This window comes from Camelina sativa, chromosome 4 (assembly GCF_000633955.1).
Source record: "Camelina sativa cultivar DH55 chromosome 4, Cs, whole genome shotgun sequence".
Lineage (NCBI taxonomy): Eukaryota > Viridiplantae > Streptophyta > Magnoliopsida > Brassicales > Brassicaceae > Camelina > Camelina sativa.
The window spans coordinates 2011876-2036282 of record NC_025688.1 but is presented as its reverse complement, the minus strand read 5'-3'; the positions used below and the strand labels follow the sequence as shown (position 1 = coordinate 2036282).

The following is a 24407-nucleotide window of genomic DNA, read 5'->3' as shown; positions in this document are numbered from 1 at the left end:
AATATGCAAAATCTATGATTTTTTTTGCCGAAGCTTTAATCGGAAACTAAAGAATATCTTGTAGGTCTATTTTCATTCATTATCTATCAACTTGCACAAAGAAAGAAACTATATAATTAATGGAACCAAAAAGAAAAAAAAAAATTGTAGTTGAGAAGAGAGATGCAAAGGTGTCAACGTCCGTGCTTTGACTTCTCTCTTCCTCTTGTCCTCATCTTTAAATCCTTAAGCTGACCTAACCGGTCCCTTCCCTTCTTTGCATTGTTTTTCAACGTTCGATCGTTTTCATTATTCATTAATCGTTCCAAATTTTCCTCTGTCTATTCCTTGAAGACCAAGGCTAGACAAACTTATTATTCAAAGTATGATTAAGCAAAAAAACAAAAAAAACAAAAATAGAGAAAGACTTTCTTAAGTCAAAATTATTGATTTGGACTTCATATATTTTCTAAACGCACTCGATTATATTTGAGAAAACACGGAAATGTTATTACCAATAACGGATCTTCTAACAAAATTTCCATAACGGGCAAATATAAACACAAGTATTAAAACTTAAACAATGCTTAGATTAATATTCATTGACCGTCATTAGAATATTTATGTATTCACAGCTTCTTCTTCTTCCTTTAATTTTTAAAGACTTACTTTTATTTTTACTGTTTTCGATTAACAGAGAAAAAAGACCAAACACAACTCTTCTACTTTATCTCTCTCTCTCTAGAACTTTGCCTGCATTTAAACACCCACTACTTGCTGTAGCGTGTTGAAGTCAAAAGTCGCCATTTTTCTCTCTCTTCTCTCTCTCTCTCTCTCTCTCTCTCTCTCTCTCTCTCTCTCTCTTTCTTGCTTCATCTTCATTGATGATCATCTGAAATGGAAAGAACCCATCTCGTATCCTCTCATCAGATTTCTCAAGGGTTTTTATAGAAATCTTGATTCTCTCTACTGCTTCATCATTCTTCTCAAAGTTCTTTCCTTTTTTAACTTTTCTTTTAAAAAAATATCATCTTCTTCTTCTTCTTTCCTCTGTTCTTGAAATGCGTGTTCATCGTTTGTGTGTGATCGTCATCTTCCTCACAGAGCTACTATGCTTCTTCTGTTCCTCCTCGGAATCTCAGACCACCACCTTCACGTGCCATCAACGTGACCTCGATGCCTTGCGTGACTTCATAGCCAATCTCGAACCAAAACCAGATGGTTGGATCAATCCTTCTTCTTCTACTGATTGCTGTAACTGGACCGGAGTCACCTGCAATTCAACCTCTACAAACATCACAAGGGTTACTAAACTTGAGCTCGGCAACAAAAAGCTTTCCGGGAAGCTGTCTGAATCTCTCGGGAAGCTTGATGAGATTAGGGTTCTTAATCTCTCTCTCAACTTCATCAACGACTCGATCCCTGTTTCGTTATTCAACTTGGCGAATCTACAGACTCTTGATTTGAGCTCTAACGATCTCTCCGGCGAAATCCCAACAAGTATAAATCTCCCGGCTCTGCAAAGTCTTAATCTTTCGTCCAATGGGTTCAACGGCTCGGTTCCTTCTCATATCTGCCACAACTCTACTCAAATCAAGGTTGTGAAGCTCGCCGTGAACTACTTCGCCGGAGAATTCACTCCCGGGTTTGGGAAATGCCTTCTCCTTGAGCATCTCTGTCTTGGTATGAACAACCTCACCGGTACTATCCCTGAGGATCTGTTCCGTCTCCAAAGTTTGAATCTTTTAGGGATTCAAGAGAATCGTCTCTCTGGACCATTGAGTCCTAGTATTGGTAATCTCACTGGTCTCGTCCGTCTTGATGTTTCTTTGAATTTGTTTTCCGGTGAGATCCCTGATGTCTTCTATCGAATGCCTCAGTTAAAGTTTTTCTTAGGTCAGACCAATAAGTTCACCGGAGGAATCCCTAAATCGTTGGCGAATTCACCAAGTTTGAATCTTCTTAACCTGAGGAACAACACGTTAACGGGTCCTTTGCTGTTGAATTGCACAGCGATGAGTGCTTTGAACTCTCTTGATTTGGGTACTAATAGATTCAATGGTTCGTTACCTGAGAATCTTCCTGGTTGCAAGCGGTTAAAGAACGTGAACCTCGCTCGAAACGCTTTCCATGGACAAGTCCCAGAGAGTTTCAAGAACTTCCAGAGCTTAGATTACTTCTCGTTATCGAACTCGAGTTTGGTTAATATCTCTTCAGCGCTTGAGATACTTCAGCATTGCAAGAACTTGACGACTCTTGTTCTTACATTGAACTTTCATGGAGAGGCTTTACCTGACGCAACGAGTCTTCTTCATTTCGAGAAGCTTAAGGTGCTTGTTGTTGCTAACTGCAGGCTTACTGGTTCAATGCCGAGTTGGTTAAGCTCGAGTTATGATCTTCAGTTGTTGGATCTTTCTTGGAACCGTTTAACTGGAGCTATCCCTAGCTGGATTGGTGATTTCAAAGATCTGTTCTACTTGGATTTATCTAACAACTCGTTTACTGGAGAGATCCCTAGGAGCTTAACTACATTGCCGAGTCTCACTAGCAGAAACATCTCGTTCAATGAACCATCTCCAGATTTCCCGTTTTTCATGAAAAGGAACGAGAGCGCGAGGGCGTTGCAGTACAATCAGATATTCGGGTTCCCGCCAACGATTGAGTTAGCTCATAACAATCTCTCTGGGCCTATTTGGGAGGAGTTTGGTAATCTGAAGAAGCTGCATGTGTTTGATCTCAAGTGGAATGAGTTATCAGGATCTATTCCTAGCTCTCTTTCGGGTATGACTAGCTTGGAAGCTCTTGATCTCTCTAACAACCATCTTACAGGATCCATCCCTGCTTCTCTGCAAAGACTCTCGTTTCTCTCCAAGTTTAGTGTTGCTTATAACAATCTCTCCGGGGTAATCCCTTCTGGTGGTCAGTTTCAGACGTTTCCAAACTCGAGCTTTGAGAGTAATGATCTATGCGGGGAACATAGGCTCCCCTGTTCTGGAGGTAGTACAATGGATCGTAGTTCTGAGAGACCATTGATCAAACGGTCAGGGAGAAGCAAAGGAGCTGATATTGGGATGGCGGTTGGGATCGCGCTTGGTTCTGTTTTTCTTCTCACTCTTCTCTTGTTGATTGTGTTGCGTTCTCGTAGACGGTCAGGAGAAGTTGATCCGGAGATAGAAGAGTCAGAGAGCATGACTCGTAAAGAACACGGAGAGATGGGATCTAAGCTTGTGGTTTTGTTTCAGAACAATGATAAAGAGCTCTCCTATGATGATCTTTTGGACTCAACGAACAGTTTTGATCAAGCTAACATCATCGGCTGTGGAGGGTTCGGTATGGTTTACAAAGCGACGTTACCAGATGGGAAAAAAGTTGCAATCAAGAAGTTATCTGGAGACTGCGGTCAAATCGAAAGAGAGTTCGAAGCAGAAGTTGAAACACTCTCGAGAGCACAACATCCGAACCTTGTTCTACTTAAAGGGTTCTGTTTCTACAACAACGACAGGCTTCTTATCTATTCTTATATGGAAAACGGAAGCTTAGACTATTGGCTACACGAGCGTAACGACGGTCCAGCTTTATTGAATTGGAGAACTCGGCTTAAGATCGCTCAAGGCGCTGCGAAAGGGTTACTTTACTTGCATGAAGCTTGTGATCCTCACATCTTACACCGCGATATTAAGTCTAGCAACATTCTTCTCGATGAGAACTTCGATTCTCATTTAGCGGACTTCGGACTCGCTAGGCTGATGAGTCCTTACGAGACGCATGTAAGTACGGATTTGGTTGGGACACTAGGTTATATTCCTCCGGAATACGGGCAAGCTTCGGTTGCTACTTACAAAGGTGATATATACAGTTTCGGAGTCGTGCTTCTTGAGCTTTTAACGGATAAAAGACCGGTGGACATGTGTAAGCCTAAAGGATGTAGGGATCTGATCTCTTGGGTTGTTAAGATGAAGCTTGAGAATCGAGCAAGCGAGGTTTTTGATCCGTTAGTTTATAGTAGAGAGAAAGATAAAGAGATGTGTCGGGTTCTTGAGATTGCTTGTTTATGTTTAAGTGAAAACCCGAAACAGAGACCGACGACTCAACAGTTAGTCTCTTGGCTTGATGATGTCTAGACGAATGTAAAAAACAATCTCTCTCAATCTCCCGAGACAACAGTGATACATTTTGTAGGGAGTGGTTTTCATACTTTTGGTTGGGATACAATGTAAATAGTTTCCAGTGAATAAATTTGTTTCTTCGTTATTTTTCATTTTAATCTCATTTTATGATTAAGATTCAGACATTGAATATACGAGACAAGAACATATAGTACTGTCCGAGAAAACTAAAAAATCTTTTGTAGTCTTTCAGAAATAATGAATGAGTTCTTGAAAAAACCTGTCTCAAGCATTTTATATTTGCAACACATTAAAAATTTGTGTTTTATATTTATTCTATGATTTGCTTTGTGGATTCTCTGTTGATTATGTTAATTTTTTGGATGCTTCTTTTTTTATAAAGAAATATTAATTAAATTTGTTAGCTAAAATTCCTTTTAGCCTTCAACATAATAATATCTTTTGGCCAACTATAGTCAATTTTTGTTAAAAATCCATTTTCATTAACATAATAATAGGTGTGAAAACACTGTTCAACTCATTGGACCAAAAATATTCAAAGACTTTGACTTTGTGAGGTCAAAATATAACATATGATTCATTGGAAAAGTTTAAAGTTTAAGCATATTCCAATTTTCTTTCTATCGATTTCCCAATCCCCAAAGACAGAAAATTGATATATATAGTATTCATCCTATCATTATTAATTTCTTATAATTTTTATAAAGATTTGAGTACTACTTTGATAGTCAAGATGTCTACTTATAGATTTTATAGTTTTATTCAACATTACATGAAAACAGCCATGATATGACAAATAAAGTACACGACATAGGAAAAACAAAAAGAGCACTAAAACTCACAATATGATAATATATATATATATATATATATATTTGTATTTCATAATATAAAATGTTAGAGAAATTATTCTATTTCATAATATAAAATGTTTCAATTTTTTAGACTAATTTTTAAATTATTTTAATATTTTATATTATATAATTTTGTTGAACTTTTTTAAAAATAATCATTTATTAATATACATTGTCTTTAATCTTCTAAATTTTGAACGGGAATACCATATATAGCTATCACGGTCTATCCGAAGTTCCACCTCTTCAACCTACATACTCTCACTTTTGATGGCTGAAGCGATAGCAACTCTAACTGCGGTCCATATCGATCGCTTCCGACTCGCAATTGCTGGTCTAAGTTTTGATGGCCGAAACGATAGCAACTCTAACTGCGGTCCATATCGATCACTTGCTGGTCCAAGCTTTGAATCAAAAGATCCAGATCAAGGAACTTCATAGGACTCTCCACAATGTTCTTTCTCTCACACTGCTAATTTCGAGTTTGTATCTTTTAATTTTATTCCTAGGAACCAAAACTACCAAGCTGATAATTTGGCTAAAAGAGCCTTGGGCCTCCTTTGTTTTGTTCAAAAAAAAAAAAAAAAAAAAAANCGGGTCTCTTTTCAATATAGTTAAAAGCACTCAAAAAATACGATTCATTCAAGTATTCAACTGTGCTTGCTTTCATTTTTTATTTGTTTATTTGTCTAAAACATTTTATATGTAATACTTTCTCATATGCAAGATATTTTTATGTCACAGATAATAATACATATTAGGAAGAATCAGTTTCACCTCTTTCATCTTACATCCGTAGAGAACATTTTGCTTCTCATTCTCTACTCAATAAACGATTACCACAATGAATTACGTAGAGTAGGTTTCAACACAAATCTGCACAATCCTCCCATGTATTTTTTTTTCCAGTAACATTTTTTTACAGCATGACCTTATAAAGGGAACAAAACCCAGTTTTCAAAAATTTAAGCGAATTCATTCCCATCATCAACCAAACGACTTAATCAGCATTACATCTATTTCATTCCGTATCTAATGCTTTTCTCTCTATTGATTACAGAAAAGCATAAAACAAACACGGTCTTCTCTTCATCTGATCATTTAGTTGTCCTGTCTTTACATTTTCAGCGAATCTGACTGTATTGTGTAATGCCTCGTTTTGGTGGTAGCTTTCTCAAGATGAAGAGGACCAGAGAAGACGGTAATATCTCCACCAACTGTAAATAAGTACCAGGATCAGGTTACAAACGGAAAAGTTGATATTCATGATCAGATATTATATGATTAAGTTAAGTGAGAGGGTTTGACGAAAGGATTTTAAAGGTCAGAGAGAAATTTACCAGGTAATATATGAAGTTGAGGATGGGATGTTCTAACACATCAAGGTTTGCCCCCTCATCGAAAGCAGCAAAGCACATCTAAACCATATTTAATGACAAAAGCTTTTTGGTTAGATGTTAATTCTAAAATTGACTGATCATAGTCTATATTAGAGAAGATAATCCAACCAAGAAGATAAGGATTCATAGATATCAACAAAACGATGTGTTTGTGTGCGTCTTTACCATGATACATCTGATGAGGAAACACGTGAAACAGATGGTTGTCACGTAACCAACCTACCATACATAAGAGAGAAAAGGCGTAAATAGTCAAGCAGCAGATACTAGTAAAGACTTGACTGGTTATACTTATGACGGTTCACCTCTTGCAGCTTTTTGCTGCGCCCTTTAGATTCTACTGGAAACCTTTGCAACATTAGGAAAAGCCTGCCATAAGATCAAGATAAAAGGACCACAAAATCAAGCACAAATGCAATACTATAAAATCATTTTCAATGGTATGCATAATGCATATTTACTCGGCTTAGCACCAAGGGAATCTAGTCTAGCTAGGCATCAAAGTAGGACAAGAATGCAAGTGACTGTGACTGCTAGCACAAGCAATATGAGCACAATTTGCGAGCTCATTCCTCAACGGTGAAAACACAGTTCTATTGGTACTGAAAGAAACTATGGAAATGTCAAATGTCGAACACATATAAGTGGCCACAGATTTACCTTCCACCATAAAGTAAAAATCCAAGGGCAGCGAACAATGAAACACCTGCAATTATACCCAAGAGAGGTGAGACAGATACAATGGATTATCTTGCAAGAGTGTATCCATAGGATCGAAGCTATGTACCAGCAAAGAACATCTTAGAGAGGATGATCATAACTCGAACAGGCTTCCACCACAAAACCAACCAAAGACAAATCTGGAAGTAATACATCCAATGAGAATATAGTAAGCACAAGATCCAACAACAAAACAAACTTCAAGTCTGAGGTTCACAAAATTCTTAAAAGGATGGGAAATGTATACCTGAACTACATATACAACTGCATTAATTGTGAAGAAGCTTGGCCTCAATCCATCAGTAGATACTGCACGCGCCTGTCCAATAAAAGAGTGTTGGCCAAAAATCAAAACCAAAGATACCATAAATAAAAGAAACATAGCTATATACAAAGNCGAAGATGACATCATCATCGCCGACGACGTAATACCGCCGATTCTCATCTAACAAAACGATTCAGATTCCTTCTCGATCTTGTTTTTGAACTAACACATACATATGACAAGTCTCGATTCGTATCACCTCTTTTTTTTTTTTTNACTTGGAATATCAAGCAAGATATGTTGCATAATCTACAAAGATTAACATTTGCAAATTTAGATTTATTGACCTAAACTGCACATTTCTGTATGTAACTTGTTCAAGATGTAGACTTATTAACCTCTGGATGCAAGAACTGCACATTTCTCCTGAAGACAAACACCACAGCACGAACTACGAGATAAACGAAGAGCCAAATCAATCAATCAATCAATAAGAACACACTGAATACTAAATCACACAATTCGTAGCAATACCAACCTCCATTAACAACGAAATTAAGAAAGTGAAAGACCTTTTGCGTCGTCCATCCATATTCCGGAACTCTCAATTGTATCCTCACAAGTTGAATCTTAACCAAAACTCAATATATTAGTTTGTTTACAAACACCAATCCCGTCGAAGAATCAAATCCCTTAAAAAGCGACGATGATTTTCAAAAAAATCCCAGAAAACGGAAAAAAAAAAAAAAAAAAAAAACGGAAGAAGAATGAGTAGCTTTATTGAAATTNCCGTAGAGAACAGCGAGGACATGGAAGACACGATCCTGCCAAATCGGAGACTCGTTTACATCAGACCACCAATTCGAAGCTTCTTTGAGATTCAACGCTTCCACCACATCCGAAGATGACATCATCATCGCCGACGACGTAATACCGCCGATTCTCATCTAACAAAACGATTCAGATTCCTTCTCGATCTTGTTTTTGAACTAACACATACATATGACAAGTCTCGATTCGTATCACCTCTTTTTTTTTTTTTCTTTTTGTTTTTTTTTGTCCCGAAATTAAAAATTGGAAAAACAACAAAAATGGAAAAGAAACGGCCGACGTCGGAGACGAGTGAGAGAGACGAAATAAAAAAAAATGTCTAGAAAATAAATTAAAGTGAGAACCGGAGATAGCCGGTAAAATCAGTCGAGAGATTGAAGTTGTTGGTGAATGTTGACTGACACGCTGCTACACGTGGCACATGTGGATAAAGAGCAAAACACAAGCTGGCATGATACATTTGAATCTGATACACACCCCAAAAAAACAAACGAAAAAGATGAAAGATTTTGCCTAAGTAAATGCTATGATTAAACTAAACAGTTATAGTAATTCTACTATATTAATTGGGAAGTATAAATATAAATTAATTTTAAAATGTATAAAAAATTATATTTAATTATAATTAGAAAAACTTAATTAAGATTAATTAATTAAATAAATATATATAATTAATTAAAAAACAAAAATTAAGAATACATAAAATAAAATAAATTATAGAAAAGTAAAAAAAAAATTATTAGAATCTAAACTAATTCGTATTTTTTTAAAAAAATTAACAACTAAAATTTTAAAAATCTAATTGAATAATATCTAAAGTTCATTATATGCAAATGTTTTATTGACAGGTTTTCAATAACCATTTTTAAAATATAAAAATTTTAATATAAACAAACCAAATTTTTAATCACAAATCTTTATAAATAACATAATAACAAAATAAATTATTAAAAAATTTCATCAAACAAAAAGTTCAGTCCGCGGTTTTCCGCGGGTTAGTATCTAGTTTATGGTTAATTAATCTTACTTTGAATTGTACAAAACAACTAATCATTATAGATTTTTTACTAGCTAGATACTAGTAATAAAATAATAAAAAAGAATTTTAATTTGTAAATAATAAAATAATTTATGAAATAAAATTAAATATTATAATAACAATTATGAAACATATAAAATAATATTAGGTAACAACCCATAATATGTATGGAATACATAATTCAAATAAAATTATTATTTGGATAATTAGCTAAACAGTGTGTCGAGTTCTCTAGCAACAACACCTCATCACAATTTTTTAAAATGCTTCACTATTAAAATATAGAGGATAAATATATTATATAAAATAGTTAATAATACCAAACAATTTTTATATTGTCATTTATTACATTTATTTTAATTAGAAAACATATGATTATATTGGGTGTAATTTTTATGACCCAAAAGACAAAAATATATGTATCGATATTAGTTTGTTGACATCTTCACATTTTTATGTGGTGGTGGTGGCTGTTTTCGGTGTTTTGGAGGTAAAACTGGATATATCACAGTTGAAAACTGATTTGTTGATATCTTCACATTCTTATGTGGTGGTGGTGGATGTGTAAAGCCTGGAAATTGGTTTACTGATATTTTTACATTCCTATCTGGTACGGCTGAGAAAGTTGGATATTTAGCATGGACAAGGCCAAATGCAAGAAAAAGCAGAGTAACCATTATTTTTATTGGAGAGAGGTTGCTAACTATTTTCATATTATTGTTTGTAATTAAAAATGTCTATACACGATGGAATGTTATATAGAGACATAAAGTACAAAGTAAACATTAATTTAGCTTTGATCTGATCATTTAATTCCAATATTGCATATATACATGTAATAATTATGTATTGTAAAAGTGAACACATTAAATTGTTACATGACTTTGAAAAAGAAAATGCATTAAATACACTAAAGAAAATCATCTTTTGTGATATAAGAAAACACAAGCTAGCATGATAGATTTGACACAGACCCAAAAAAAAACAAAAAAGATGATTTTTTTTTCCTAATCAAGTGAGAAAGCAAAAGTAAATACTATGATTAAGTTACACAGTTATGGTAATTTATGTTTAATTGATCTACCACAAAACAACTAATCATTATGGATTTTTTTTACTAGCTAGATACAAGTAATAAAATAATTAAAAGTAAATTTAATTTGTAAATAATAAAAAAATTTGTGAAATCAAAATTAAATATTAAAGTAATAATAATTATAAAACATATAAAGTAATACTAGGTAATAACCCATAATATGTGCGAAATAAATCGATTCAAATAAAATTATTATGAGTAAAATTATTATTTGGGATCTAAGATTCATTTGCTTAAAACAAATATATAACTAATTTTTTTTTGTTATTTTAATTTTCATTTATTGTGTGTAAAATTACGTTATCCGTGAAATATTTGGGAAAAATGATTGTCAGCTACATGAAGTATACGCCAACACATGGCTACACATACAATCAATAAAAATGTCTTGTATCAGAAAATTATAGCTGGCAACCAATTATGTAGCTGGTAATCATTTTTCCATATATTTGAATGTGGTGGATAAGATTTTAAGGCTCTTGTTAAATTAATATTAAGGCTCTATTTGAAAATTGTATGAATAGTCAATATATATTAATTACTCTTAAATTTTTTTTATTGTAGGTTAATATTAACTATCAATATTTAATATGACATATATAAAGTTTAATATATTTTAAAATCAAATGTAAAATTCATTTTATATACATTCAAAGCTAAGTAGTATTAGTAATTTTTATTGAAATTTCATTTGTTTAATATTTAATATATTTTTAAAGATGTTATTGTTTGGTCATCATTTATTATTTTGTACATTCTCTGCATCTTTTCCTTTCATTTCTCAAAAATTGTTTATTCCATTCCGTATTGTTCTTTTTGTTTCTCTAATGGTTAACGGTAGAAGCCAAAATGAAATATATAAGTATTTAACAATATATAAATATCTCTTGGTATTTTAGTTTAATATTCAACAATTATGTAATATAATTTGGTATGGAAGACATTTTAATAAAATGTAATCATTTTTGTATTTTAAAGATTTTTTTTTGGTATTTTAATGTAGAGATATAAGTTCTACTATTTTTAATAATTGAGTTAGACATTAGATTTTATATGTTAATTTTGAAATGTTTATAAAAGTATGTTAGGAAATAGGTGAACGTTATTAATTTTAGAAAATAACAAATTGTTTATTTTATTTTTTTAATGAGATATATATAATGGCATGAATTGTAATTAATCTTAACTAATGAATGTGATTAGCTAAATGGTGTTTCGAGCTCTCTGGCGATGACACCTCATTATAATTTTTAAGAATGCTTCTCTATTATTAATTAATATATATGTAATATAGATTTATGATAGAAAATGGACAATAATACCAAACAAGTTTTACATTGTCATGTATTACATTTATTTTAATTAGAAAACATATGTTTATGAGGTGTAACTTTTATAACTCGAAAGACAAAACTATATGTATATTATTAGTTTGGTGACATTTTCACATTTTTAGGTGGTGGTGGTGGATGTTTTCCATGTGTTGGAGGTAAAAATGGATGTATCACACCTGGATATTGGTTTGTTGACATCTTAACGTACTTATGTGGTGGTGGATGTTTTCCGTGTGTTGGAGGTAAAAATGGATGTGTCACACCTGGGTATTGATTTGCCGACATCTTCATGTTCTTATGGTGGTGGTGGATGTTTTTCGTGTGATGGAGGATAAAATGGATGTGTTACACCTATATATTGGTTTGCTGACATCTTCATGTTCTTATGTGGTGGTGATGGTGGATGTTTTCCGTGTGATGGAGGATAAAATGGATGTGTCACACTCGGATATTGGTTTGCTGACATCTTCACGTTCTTATGTGGTGGTGGTGGTGGATGTTTTCTGTGTGATGGAGGATAAAATGGATGTGTCACATCTAGATATTAGTTTGTTGACATCTTCACGTTTTTATGTGGTGGTGGTGGATGTGTTGGAGGTAAAAATGAATGTGTCACGTCGGGATATTGGTTTACTGATGTTTTTGCACTTCTGTCTGGTATAGATAGAAATGATTTAGTTGAGGAAGTCGGGTATCTAGCCTGGACAAGGCCAAATGCAAAAAGAAGCAGAGTAACCACCATTTTTATTAAAGAGAGATTGATAATCATTTTTATATTTTTGTTTGTGATTAAAAATGTTTACTCAACCTTTCTTATATATTGTTGTGACATAGATAAGATGAAGCAACATAATTATTTGGTTGACTATAATTATATGCTGACCAAAAACGTAAGGTAATATATTAATTAGTTTACTTAAATTGTAGGTTCTATATATAGCAATATAGTTATATTAGTTGAATATATATTATGACTTTTGTGGAAAATATAAATAAAAGTTCTTTATAAATTATAGAGAACATATCCAATATATTTTTTTTTAAAGAAATAATTCTAAAATTTATAATCAATTCTAGATTTCTAGTTCATATAACTAGGCCAAACGGGTCAAATTGTACCGAATTCAAAATTTGTTTTGTCCCACAAAATTGAAAAATACTTAGGTTCACCACTAGGGGTGAACCTTTGTATTCACCCCCTCTCCTCTCAACCAATCAGAATGTTCTATCTAATATTTAATTTAAAAAATAAATCAAAATTAAATTAAAAAGCAAAACAAATTAAGGAAACAAATTATGTATACTTTTAATTAACGAAAGTTAAATATTGGATTGGTTTAAATTTTTAAAATTAGAATAAAATTATTTGTCGGTTTGGGTTCACAAATAAGGTGATTAGAGTTTAGATTTTACAATTAAAACGAAATTATATGTTGGTTTAGGTTTACAAATGAGGTGGTTAGGGTTTAGATTTTACAATTAAAATGAAATTATATGTCGGTTTGAGTTTACAAATGAGATGGTTAGGGTTTAAAATTTACAATAAAAACGAAATGATATGTCGGTTTGAGTTTACAAATGAAATAGTTAGGGTTTAGATTTTACAATTAGAATTAAATTATATGTCGGTTTAGGTTTACAAATGAGATGGTTAGGATTTAGATTTTACAATTACATTGAAATTATATATCGTTTTGGGTTTATAAAAGAATGGTTTAAATTTTTAATTTTATAATAATGTATACATAGGGCAATGAATAGATGCATACTATTTTACTATTTTTTGTAAATCATTTACATATATAAAATAGTTTTAAGCTTAGAGGTGATTGAATTTACATTTAGTTCAAAAAGAAAAATAAAAAAAGGTACCATCATACCCGTGAACAAGTTCGTTCTCTACAAATATAGGGATTTGGCTAATGAACCGGTCAGCTGTGGCCCAATAGTTGACAATAAAAAAAAAAAGTTATTCATAATCTAACTAACATGTTCTCCAAAATTTCCACATGTGAATACGTTGAATGAATTGCTTGGAAATTGGAAGTGAATTCACTTGAACGATAGCGCTCATCTCCCATTCGAATAAATACAATACATGATCCTAGTGATTAGTTACCGACTTGGCATTCTGAGTCATAATACAATAGGAATCATCTTAGTCAACTGTATCATTTGACCGTATGGCCTTGCGTATGGGCGGGCCTTTAAAGACAGCAAGCATCCTACGGTCGCGAGGCCACCATTTTTATTTTTAGAAATGATTTTATATTCTTTGAGGTCAAATTAAAATATATACTTCTGATCAATAATACATAACGTTTAGTTAGCTACATACAGTATAATAGTTTTACTTACAGTCTTACCAATTCGATCCAAATAGCAACTAATTTTGAATGTGAAGAATTATGATTTAAGATACAAAATTTTTAATAGTGACAATAATAGAAACGTTTTTTTTTGGGGCTATTGGGAGAGGGTACAAACACAACAGTGGCTTAACATAAAAAGGCTCCCCATCACTGTGAATGTCCCTTATATTGTTGTCAGCTTAAAAATTAAAAAGAGAGAAGCTTTGAGTAAAGAAAGACACAGTGTATCAGTCTCTGTATGTACTTTCACAAGCTTCCAAGCTCTCTCTCTTATCACTGTACTCTTTCAAAATAATGCTCTCTGATATAATAACACAATCTACCAATATCTTCTTTTTTCATCACTCCCTTTTAGGATTTATTGGTCTCGAGATTTGAGTTTTTAAGACTAGACAGTGAAACAAAGCAAAGCTACGATTTTTAAGTTTCTCTCTCTAGATGGATTACGAACGAATCGGAAAGACCCAGGTGAGTTTTTTTTTTCCTGCTTCGGTTTCACGTTTCCCCAAACTGGGTTTTGCGTAAATTTAGGGAAATCAAAAGCCAGATTTGGCATAGCTAACTCTTTTGATCTCTGTTGTTTTCAAAAATCACTTCTTCATCTCTGTCTTTGATTTGAAAAAAAAATCTTTGCTTTTAGTTTATATACAAAGGAACTCTTATTTTCTCCGATGGGTTTTGTTAATAGGATACTACTAATAGCGGCGGCGGGTTTTCACCGGGAAAGTTAAGGAGTATGCTTCTTCTGGGTGTTGATAGAAAGAAGAAAGAAGAAGAAGAAGAAGAAGACTCTACTCCTCCTACAATGAGATCTGGGTCTAATCATATTGATGACCCTAGGGTTTATGGTGGAGCCCCTTAATCATTTCTTAATACTCTTTTTAATAACGCTTTTGTCTCTATTTGCTTAATGGGTAATCTAAAGTTTGCTTCTTTTTGATGTATGTGGTCTCTCTTTAGCTTCTTAACTCAGCTTTGCTTTTGTTGTCTTCAAATGTTGCAGTTGCTAGTGGTTTAGATGATTGTAAAGATGTTGATGTTGTGAGTGAGATTGCTGATTGTTCTACTTCAGGGATGGCTCGAGCTGTTAGTTTGGGTCTTCAAGAGTATCCGAGTCTTGATTATGATAATGTGAATGAGATTAAGAGTGTTCCTGCTGCATCATCTGTCTTTGAGTTTCAAAAGTCTGAAAAGGAAAAGGTTCCTCAAAGAATGCCTATTAGATCATTCTCTAAACCGGCCCCATCTAAATGGGATGATGCTCAGAAATGGATTGCTAGTCCAACAGCTAACCGACCAAAGACTGGAGGACAGGTTCAGGTTCCGGGTTCGAGGAAAGGGCCTAGCTTTGGTCGCCAGTCTTCTATGAAGATTGTTGAAGTTGCTGATCAAAGAGCGGTTGAAGAACCTGATACAAAGCGGATAGATGTAAGCGAAGTGAGAAAGGAGACAGGACACAAGTTTGTTAGCTGGGAAGTCGATGCATACACAGCTGCGGATTCATATGTGAAACCGGTTCTTATGGTTGAGAATTCTATTGTAGGATCAGTTACTGAAGGTGGTGTTAGCTGTCTCTTTGAGTTATTCAGTTTGTATGTTTTGTTTGTCTTCTAAATCCAAAGTTTGCTTGCTTGCAGTTAATCTCAGTCGACATGACTCGTCAGTTGCGACTGCGTTTGCTCAACCGCCTTCAACAGCAAGATCTGTATCGATGAGAGACATGGGGACCGAAATGACTCCTATAGCTAGCCAAGAACCTTCAAGAAACGGGACACCGATCAGGGCAACAACGCCTATCAGAAGTCCTATATCTTCTGAACCTTCAAGTCCAGGGCGACAAGCATCAGCTTCTCCTATGACTAAGAAGGAACTGTCAGAGAAAGAGCTTCAAATGAAAACTAGGAGAGAGATAATGGTGTTGGGTACTCAACTTGGTAAATTAAACATTGCTGCTTGGGCTAGCAAAGAGGATGAAGACAAAGACGCTTCCACATCACTGAAGACCAAAGCTTCTCTACAAACTTCTAAAAGTGTTTCTGAAGCTCGTGCTACCGCCTGGGAGGAAGCAGAAAAGGCTAAGCACATGGCTAGGTACCGGAAAGTTGCATTGTTTTTTATAGTTCTCTTGTTTCATTAAAACTTTAAGCTTGAATTAACTTTTTCTAATCTTCAGGTTCAGACGGGAAGAGATGAAGATTCAAGCATGGGAGAATCATCAGAAGGCGAAATCTGAAGCCGAGATGAAGAAAACCGAGGTGAAGTACACTAAACACACGTACTTAAGTTTCAAGTGAAGATTGTGAACAAACTTGGTAAAAACTTTAGTTATGATTGGTGGAATTCTTGAAATTGTAGGTGGAAGTTGAGAGGATTAAAGGACAAGCGCAAGACCGGTTGATGAAGAAACTAGCTGCAATCGAGCGCAAAGCAGAGGAGAAGCGAGCAGCGGCTGAAGCAAAGAAAGATCGTCAGGCAGCTAAAACGGAGAAACAAGCTGAACAAATCAGAAGAACAGGCAAAGTACCTTCATTGTTGTTCTCTTGCTTTAGCTTTTGTTCTTAATAACATATAATCCAATCCTTAATATGGATGGTGTTGTTAATTCTCAAGAACTCATCTTTGTTATCGTTTGTATAATAAAAAGCTGTTTAAAACTACTTTCTTCTTGTGATCTTTTTTAGTTGCTTCGTAGATCTTCAAATTTCGTTTTGCAGAGAGGGTTTGGTTTAAATCGAATTACTCGGTTCAGTAAAGTCCTTACCAAATTGATTGGCAAGGCTTTGATTTCGGTATGGAATTTGGATTGAATTTTCGGTTCGATTTCAGCAGATTAGTCTTTTCATTACCAATTTTTGATCTACCAACCGGTTTACAAATACTTCATACTCGGTCCAAGCTCGGTTTAGATACCTTATCATATTGTCTGTTTCACAAATCACAACATTCCAAAGTCGCTGTATCAACCCGAAAGTTTATAATCTCTGTGGTTCATTTATGTGGCTAACGAATGAACGAGTAAGATACTACCACGTGTCAGTAGTTGATTGATACACAATATACTAAACCGAACTTCTCAACTTCATCTATTGATTGATATTACCCATCACAAAAGGAACAAAGAAAAAAAAAAAAAAACTTTTTAGGCTTTAGATTTTTAAAGGGCACAAACACAGAGTCGCAAGGTTCTCTCTGGTTCGCTCTTTGTGGCGGCTCGTCTTCTTCACCTTCTTCCACGGAGACTCTCTCTGATCGGTGAATCTCACGCTTTAGAGGGTTTTGATCTGAAACCTTGCGATCTACTAGAAAGGGATAGAGATTTATCCAAGTAATAATAATAATGTTTGCGCCTGCGACTCAACCGCAACAGCAACAACAGCCGCAGCAGCAGAAGCAGAAGCAATCGGAGACTGTTTCATCTGCTGAGGAAGAAGCTTTGAAGTGGAACACCGATTGTGTTTACTTTCTTGCTTCTCCTTTAACCTGCAAGAAGGTATAATTGATCTTGATTGTGTTTTCGTCTTAGTTCTTATCCAGTTTCTGCTTCAATTAGGGTTTTGGATTTGAGATCTCAAGTTTCTTTCATTCGATTTCGTGTTCCTTTGTGGTTTTGTGTCCGTCGAAGCTTATGTATAATACGTACTTCACATTAGATCTGGTGATTTCGAACTTCGTGAATCCAAGTATGCTTGTTTCTTAGGGTGTCTTGTTAACTAGATCCAGTGCTAAGGCTCCTCAGTTTATCTTTGTAATTTTCTGCAGCTAGTCTGATCTGATCATCTTTGTAATTTCTGCAGCTAGTCTGATCTGATCAGCTATAGGGATTCTTATATTATCTTTTTGTTTGCTAACAGGGACCTGAGTGTGAGTATCGCCACAGTGAGTATGCACGTATGAACCCAAGGGATTGCTATTATTGGCTGAATGGAAATTGTATGAATCCCAAATGTGGCTTTAGGCATCCTGTAAGTTTACTTTCTTCCTCAATACAAAGTCTCTGCTTTGACATTGAAGATGTATTATCAAGTTTGCTTATGTTTGTGCTTTTGTGTTTTTCCCAGCCTTTGGAGGGATTGTTGGGAAATCAAGGAGGTTCTGTACAGCCATCACATGCCACCGTGCAGAATCCTGGTGTTGCAAAACAGCCGGTTCCATGTGTCTTCTTTCAAAAAGGCATGTGTGTGAAAGGGGATATGTGTTCATTCTTGCACATGCCGAATCCTGCTGCTTATAAGAAACAGCATCCCGTAGAAGCTACTGATCCTCAGATTTCCAAAAAGCCAACTGAAAATAACACTGGGGAGAAGAAATTTCCTGATGCTAGCCTCTCAAAGGTGGTTAAAGCACGTACTGACATATCAGCTGCACCAAGAGTCGCTTCTGCTGGACTAAGGGATAATAGAAGTGTAGAGAGATACGTTCCAAAACATGCGGGCTATGAGCCTGTTGTGCAGAGAAAGGGTGCAGGAGCTCCTTCTTTTACTGAAGGAGGCCGTCCGACTCAGTTGCTTCATAAATATGGATCTGATGATAATAACAATGGTAAGGATGCAGATGACGTCTTAAGAGAGTCGTCTCCTGGGTTTGATGTTCTTGTGGATAATGAGGCTGGAGATACTGAGTATTATCATGTTGAAGATCGATATGGACGGAGAAGTCAGGAGAGAGGAAACCCAGAATATGACCCTGATTTCAGTACAATTGCAAATGGTGATAGAGAAGGATTCCGTGATCAGCGTTTTGATCCATATGAGCAGAGGGAAGACAGGTATGCATGGGGCCACCGTCGAGTTTCATCTGAGAGAGGTGATCGTTTGGACAGAAGGGTTTATGCAGAAGATGAGAGATCAAAGAACATACAGGAATCGGATCTGAGATATCGTTTGGCTAAGCAGAAGAGATCAGTAGGAAGCCATGACTATGCTGCTCCTGACTCTTCTATGGACAGAGGATATAGAGACTCTCGTAGGGACACACATAGGGAAAACTCCATTAGCAGTAGCCGTCTTCAGGGTAGAATTAAGCTTCGTGAGAGAAGCAATGGCGAAGAAGGTCACTTCGACAGGAGAAGTGAGAGAGGAAGGGACAGAAGTGAGTTATCATCTCAGGGTAGACTCCGAGATAGAATTAAGGGTAGGTTAGAGGAAAACCATAGTGGTATTCAGGAAAGAGGACTCCGGGCTCCATGGGCTAGAAGAAGAGAACTGGAAGAAGAAAGAAAATTAACTCCAATAAGCATTGCAGAAACTAGAAGCAGCAAAGTGGAAAGTAAGCCAGAGCAGTCTCTTGGGAAGAGGAAAAGCTTGGAAGAGGATCGTCATAGTCATAAGCGATCAGGAGACTCATTTGCAGCTCCGTTGCCTTTCAGTGAGATTCTCAAGAGAAAAAGAGCGGCTGCATCTGGTGGTAGGAGCTACAAGGACGAGACCATATCGAAAGAGGAAGCTGGAGATGAGACCAAACTCATAACAGAAGAGAAAACCGAGGTTGTCTCTGAACCAAACCTTCCCCGCGAAGCTGAAGTAGAAGAAGGAACGGTGATGGAGGAACAAGAAGTCGTTGGGGAGGAAGAAGTGTATGAAGGAAATGAAGAGGAGCAAGCTTATGAAGGCGATGAGCTAAACGGAGAGTACTATTACGAAGAAGGATATGAAGAAGAGGGAGGAGAATACGCCTATGAAGAAGGTGAAGAAGTAGTTTACGCTGCTGAGGAAGGACAAGAAGAAGCAACAGAAGGAGGTGAAGCTGAGGGTGAAGAAGACATTGAGGAGAAGACCGTTGAGATGTTGTCATAAAAGAAAGAGATACAACACACACACACAAAAAAGCGTTTGCTCCTTTCCTCTCAGCTTAATGCAAATTGAAGAGGAGTCGTTAGCGAATAATATTGCAAAAGTCGCTTTTTATCTTCTTTGGCTTGGCACTGAGATTTTTAGTTGCCATTTTTTTACGTATTATGATTTCTTAAATTGTAACTGTAGAAGAAAGAAAAGAAACTATGGTACAAGTACAACATAATATATCTGATTTTTTTTTTTTTGTTTTCTAATCTGTTTTGATGATATATTATTACTTTTTCCTCAAATTAATAGGAAATCTCAGGGAATAGCTTTTTAAATCCTTTCTGTTAATGTTTTTAGTTATACTTTGAAAAAATGAATATTGTAATCCCACTTTAGCGTTATTGTTGTTCGCACTTTGCATAAATGAGTAATTGTGTATTCCACCAATCAACTTTACGTATTTACGAATTAAAATAAGAAAACAATTTCACACTCATTTCAGTCACAATTTTTTTTTTTTTTTTTTTAAGTCACAAATTTTTTGATTATCTATCTAATCAACCCTAAGTTAAAAATAAAATAAAATAAATATAGAGATAATGTAAAACCTCTATAAATTAATAATGTTGGGATCATGACATTGTTAATAATTTATAGATATAAATTTTAATTGTTTAATTTAAAAAAATTATGAGTTGAGATAATTTTAGCAAAATAAGATTAGACTTTCCGATGTTATCAATTTAGAATTGAATTTGTAATATTTAGAAAATATTATTGACAATAAATTACAAATAATCTATAAAAATATCAAAATAAAAATGATGCATATGTAGAAATTAAAAACTTAAAAAAACTTAGCTATTTTTATGACATGTTATAGAGTATTTTCTAGGATTTCTATCATTATAGTTTGAAAATACAACATAACAATTTTTTTTTCTAGATATGAGCTCTATGAGAAAATTCAAAATTCTAAAACATATATATATCAACATATATATATATATATAAATATATGTAAATTTACATGATTATTAATTTACGATATTATTGGGACTGTATTTTACATGAGAATTTCAAAAAAAATATTATCTTATCAAATTTTGTTATTTTTTACACTGACCCGACTTGGAAACAGTAAAATTTATTAATCTATAGTGTTTATTAATTTATAAAGTATTAATTTATAGAGGTTTTCTTTTATTAATATATAGTGATATTAATTTATTATTAATTAATAGATATATTTTCTAATTGTTTAAATTGTGAAAATTAGGAATTGATACGACTTTATAAAAATAAGATTAGACTTTCGGATGTTATAAATTTTATGGTTTTGGAATTGAATTTGTAATATTTAGAAAACATTATTAACAATAAATTACAAATAAAATAGACAAATTCACTTATATATATTCGTAAATTCGATAATATAATAAGATCAAATTTTTTTTGAAAATTCTTTGTAAATTTATGGTCCCATCAATAATATAAATTAATAATTACATAAAATTATCAAAATATATGTATATGTATGCACAATAAGAGCACCGCCAATAACCAACTAGCCGATTTTGCAATGGCTTCTTGTATAAACGGATTGACTAGAATCAGAGAACCGCACACCTCAAGATATATTAATAATAACATAGGATAACCGCTTTATGATGATCAACAATATCATAAGTATATTAGGGTTTAGGTTATCCAAGAGGTAAGATCATTTGTCAAGTGATTTAGAAATACTATTTATTATTAAATTCAGTTTTGAGAGAGATTGACTTAGTTTGTTGTTGCAGCTGAGAGCAAATAGTCCTAGGTACGGTCCTTTTGTTTAGGCTTCTAGTATAACGGATTGACTAGAATCAGAGAACCGCACACCTCAAGATATATTAATAATAACATAGGATAACCGCTTCATGATGATCAACAATATCATAAGTATATTAGGGTTTAGGTTATCCAAGAGGTAAGATCATTTGGCAAGTGATTTAGAAATAATATTTATTATTAAATTCAGTTTTGAGAGAGATTGACTTAGTTTATTGTTTCAGCTGAGAGCAAATAGTGCTAGGTAGGGTCATTTGTTTACGGTGATTATGAAGAATATGTAACGAATATGGAAAGGTATGATGATAATAGTTACATATTTATTTGTGTTGTTAAATTATGCATGCTTATTCATTTTTTAAATGTTGAACAATAGAGATGGCATATGGTGAGATAATCATATACATAAAAGTAAGGTTTTGATTTCTCCTTATTGGTTGATTTTCACTTAATGCTTTCTAATTTATTTATTTTTTCTTTGTTTTCTAATTGTTTAATCTCTTTACATAATATTTAAGACCCAATTAACACAAATATTTATAACTCACACATTAAGATAAAATTCTAACTGAAATAAAATAAATTATACATTAATCATATTCCACCATTCAATTTTATTCAAACACAATAAATTATAATTATGCACTCACTTTTTCTTTTGTAACTTCCATCAATTCTTATCTAATTTGAATTATCATCTTATAAGTAATCATTCTCTTCTCATCTCCCACCAATATCAAATGTTGTTATATCTCATATGTGTTGTAAGAGTTTGATTCTATATTTTAATTTAGAAAGTATTATATATATTTAATATTGTTTTCAATATTAATAAAATATTTTTTCTATATTTCTTGCCTTTTATATCCATATTACTTTCACATTTTCATATTCTATCATTCTCTTCCACTTCTCTCTCATTCTCTTCTACAATACCTTAAATCATTTTTTCGTTTTTTGTTTTTGATTTTTTATTTTTGTTGTATGGGTTACAAAAAACCAAATGAAATATCATTTTAAAATTTTAGAAACTGCATTATATATATTTTACATTGTTCTTCTTTTTAAAGATTCATCTCCATTATCTAATTTGAATTATCATCTTTTTAGTAATCATTCTCTTCTCATCTCCCACCAATATCAAATGTTGTTATATCTCATATGTGTTGTAAGAGTTTGATTCTATATTTTAATTTAGAAAGTATTATATATATTTAATATTGTTTTCAAAATGAATAAAATATTTCTTTTATATTTCTTGCCTTTTCATATTCATATTACTTTCACATTTTCATATTCTATCATTCTCTTCCACTTCTCTCTCATTCTCTTCTACAATACCTTAAATTATTTTTTCATTTTTTGTTTTTGATTTTTTATTTTTGTTGTATGGGTTACAAAAAACCAAATGAAATATCCTTTTAAAATTTTAGAAACTGCATTATATATATTTTACATTGTTCTTCTTTTTAAAGATTCATCTCCATTATCTTATTTGAATTATCATCTTATAAGTAATCATTCTCTCCTCATCTCCCACCAATATCAAATGTTGTTATATCTCATATGTGTTGTAAGAGTTTGATTCTATAATTTAATTTAGAAAGTATTATATATATTTAATATTGTTTTCAACATTAATAAAACATTTCTTTTATATTTCTTGCCTTTTCATATTCATATTACTTTCACATTTTCATATTCTATCATTCTCTTCCACTTCTCTCTCATTCTCTTCTACAATACCTTAACTCATTTTTTCGTTTTTTTGTTTTTGATTTTTTATTTTTGTTGTATGGGTTACAAAAAACCAAATGAAATATCCTTTTAAAATTTTAGAAACTGCATTATATATATTTTACATTGTTCTTCTTTTTAAAGATTCATCTCCATTATCTGATTTGAATTATCATCCTATAAGTAATCATTCTCTCCTCGTCTCCCACCAATATCAAATGTTGTTATATCTCATATGTGTTGTAAGAGTTTGATTCTATATTTTAATTTAGAAAGTATTACATATATTTAATATTGTTTTCGATATTAATCAAATATTTATTTTATATTTCTTGCCTTTCTAATCTATTCATATTTATTTTTTAAATTTCCATAGTTAAATTTAAATTCACATATGGTTGTTTTAACAAATAAAATCAAGTTTATTTGAGAATTAGATGTTCCTATTCCTTTTAAACGATCACTGTGTAAAAATGAGTCTTGCCACATAAATAATTCACTTTAATATATATAATTGACTTTTCCATTCATTTTCACTCAAACACACTATAAATTATAATTGTAACTCCTGTAATTAAATTATTTTAGAATGTAATTTCTATCCTTGAAATCCTATAAATAACCATTCTCACATCATCATCCACCATATCACAAATTTTAAATATTTTATTTGTTTTGTTTATGTTCTTGCATGAATTCAAAACTCATGGTAAAAGTGTGATTATATATTTTGCTGGATTTATCTTATATTTTGTTCAATTTTATTTCCTTTTTAATGTATTTCTTCCTTCCTTTTTTTTTCTCTTCTTATTATTTTCAATTTTCAATTACATATGTATAATAAAAATTTGGTGGCTGTAAAAAACAATTATCGATGCAAATTCAACAACACTAATTTCAGTCACAGCCCAATGAGGGAATCAATCTAAAGAAATCATCTTCATACATGTATATATATTTTATTTTTAAAAGTATGCAATGTTTTTACAAAATTAACTATAATAATAGAATTATTAAATCCAAATTTTTAACTCTCTCTT

General features: G+C 33.0%; 4 protein-coding genes and 1 long non-coding RNA gene across 5 annotated transcripts; 3 read left to right on the top strand and 2 right to left on the bottom strand.

Annotated features, from left to right (window-relative positions):
- On the top strand, positions 697–4237 carry LOC104779566 (phytosulfokine receptor 1-like). The gene has a single exon (XM_010503931.2). The coding sequence runs from the start codon at positions 1041–1043 to the stop codon at positions 4098–4100; it is 3060 nt and encodes a 1019-aa protein (XP_010502233.1). The 5' UTR covers positions 697–1040; the 3' UTR covers positions 4101–4237.
- Positions 5836–7447, bottom strand: LOC104783463 (tobamovirus multiplication protein 3). The gene is made up of 7 exons (XM_010508617.1): positions 7328–7447; positions 7148–7220; positions 7021–7066; positions 6666–6729; positions 6526–6579; positions 6301–6378; positions 5836–6177 (listed from the first exon to the last, which is right to left on the bottom strand). Exons 1-7 carry the CDS (start codon positions 7445–7447, stop codon positions 6085–6087), a joined length of 528 nt encoding a protein of 175 aa, XP_010506919.1. The 3' UTR covers positions 5836–6084.
- Positions 7622–8014, bottom strand: LOC104779565. The gene is made up of 3 exons (XR_766498.2): positions 7884–8014; positions 7744–7796; positions 7622–7654 (listed from the first exon to the last, which is right to left on the bottom strand). It is a non-coding gene; the product is annotated as an uncharacterized LOC104779565 (long non-coding RNA).
- On the top strand, positions 14170–16674 carry LOC104779564. Its single transcript, XM_010503930.2, has 6 exons — positions 14170–14485; positions 14706–14865; positions 15021–15575; positions 15655–16108; positions 16191–16272; positions 16373–16674. The coding sequence occupies exons 1-6, from the start codon at positions 14456–14458 to the stop codon at positions 16577–16579; spliced, it is 1488 nt and encodes a 495-aa protein (XP_010502232.1). The 5' UTR covers positions 14170–14455; the 3' UTR covers positions 16580–16674.
- LOC104779563 (zinc finger CCCH domain-containing protein 17-like) lies at positions 17136–20054 on the top strand. Its single transcript, XM_010503928.2, has 3 exons — positions 17136–17507; positions 17869–17979; positions 18076–20054. Exons 1-3 carry the CDS (start codon positions 17355–17357, stop codon positions 19807–19809), a joined length of 1998 nt encoding a protein of 665 aa, XP_010502230.1. The 5' UTR covers positions 17136–17354; the 3' UTR covers positions 19810–20054.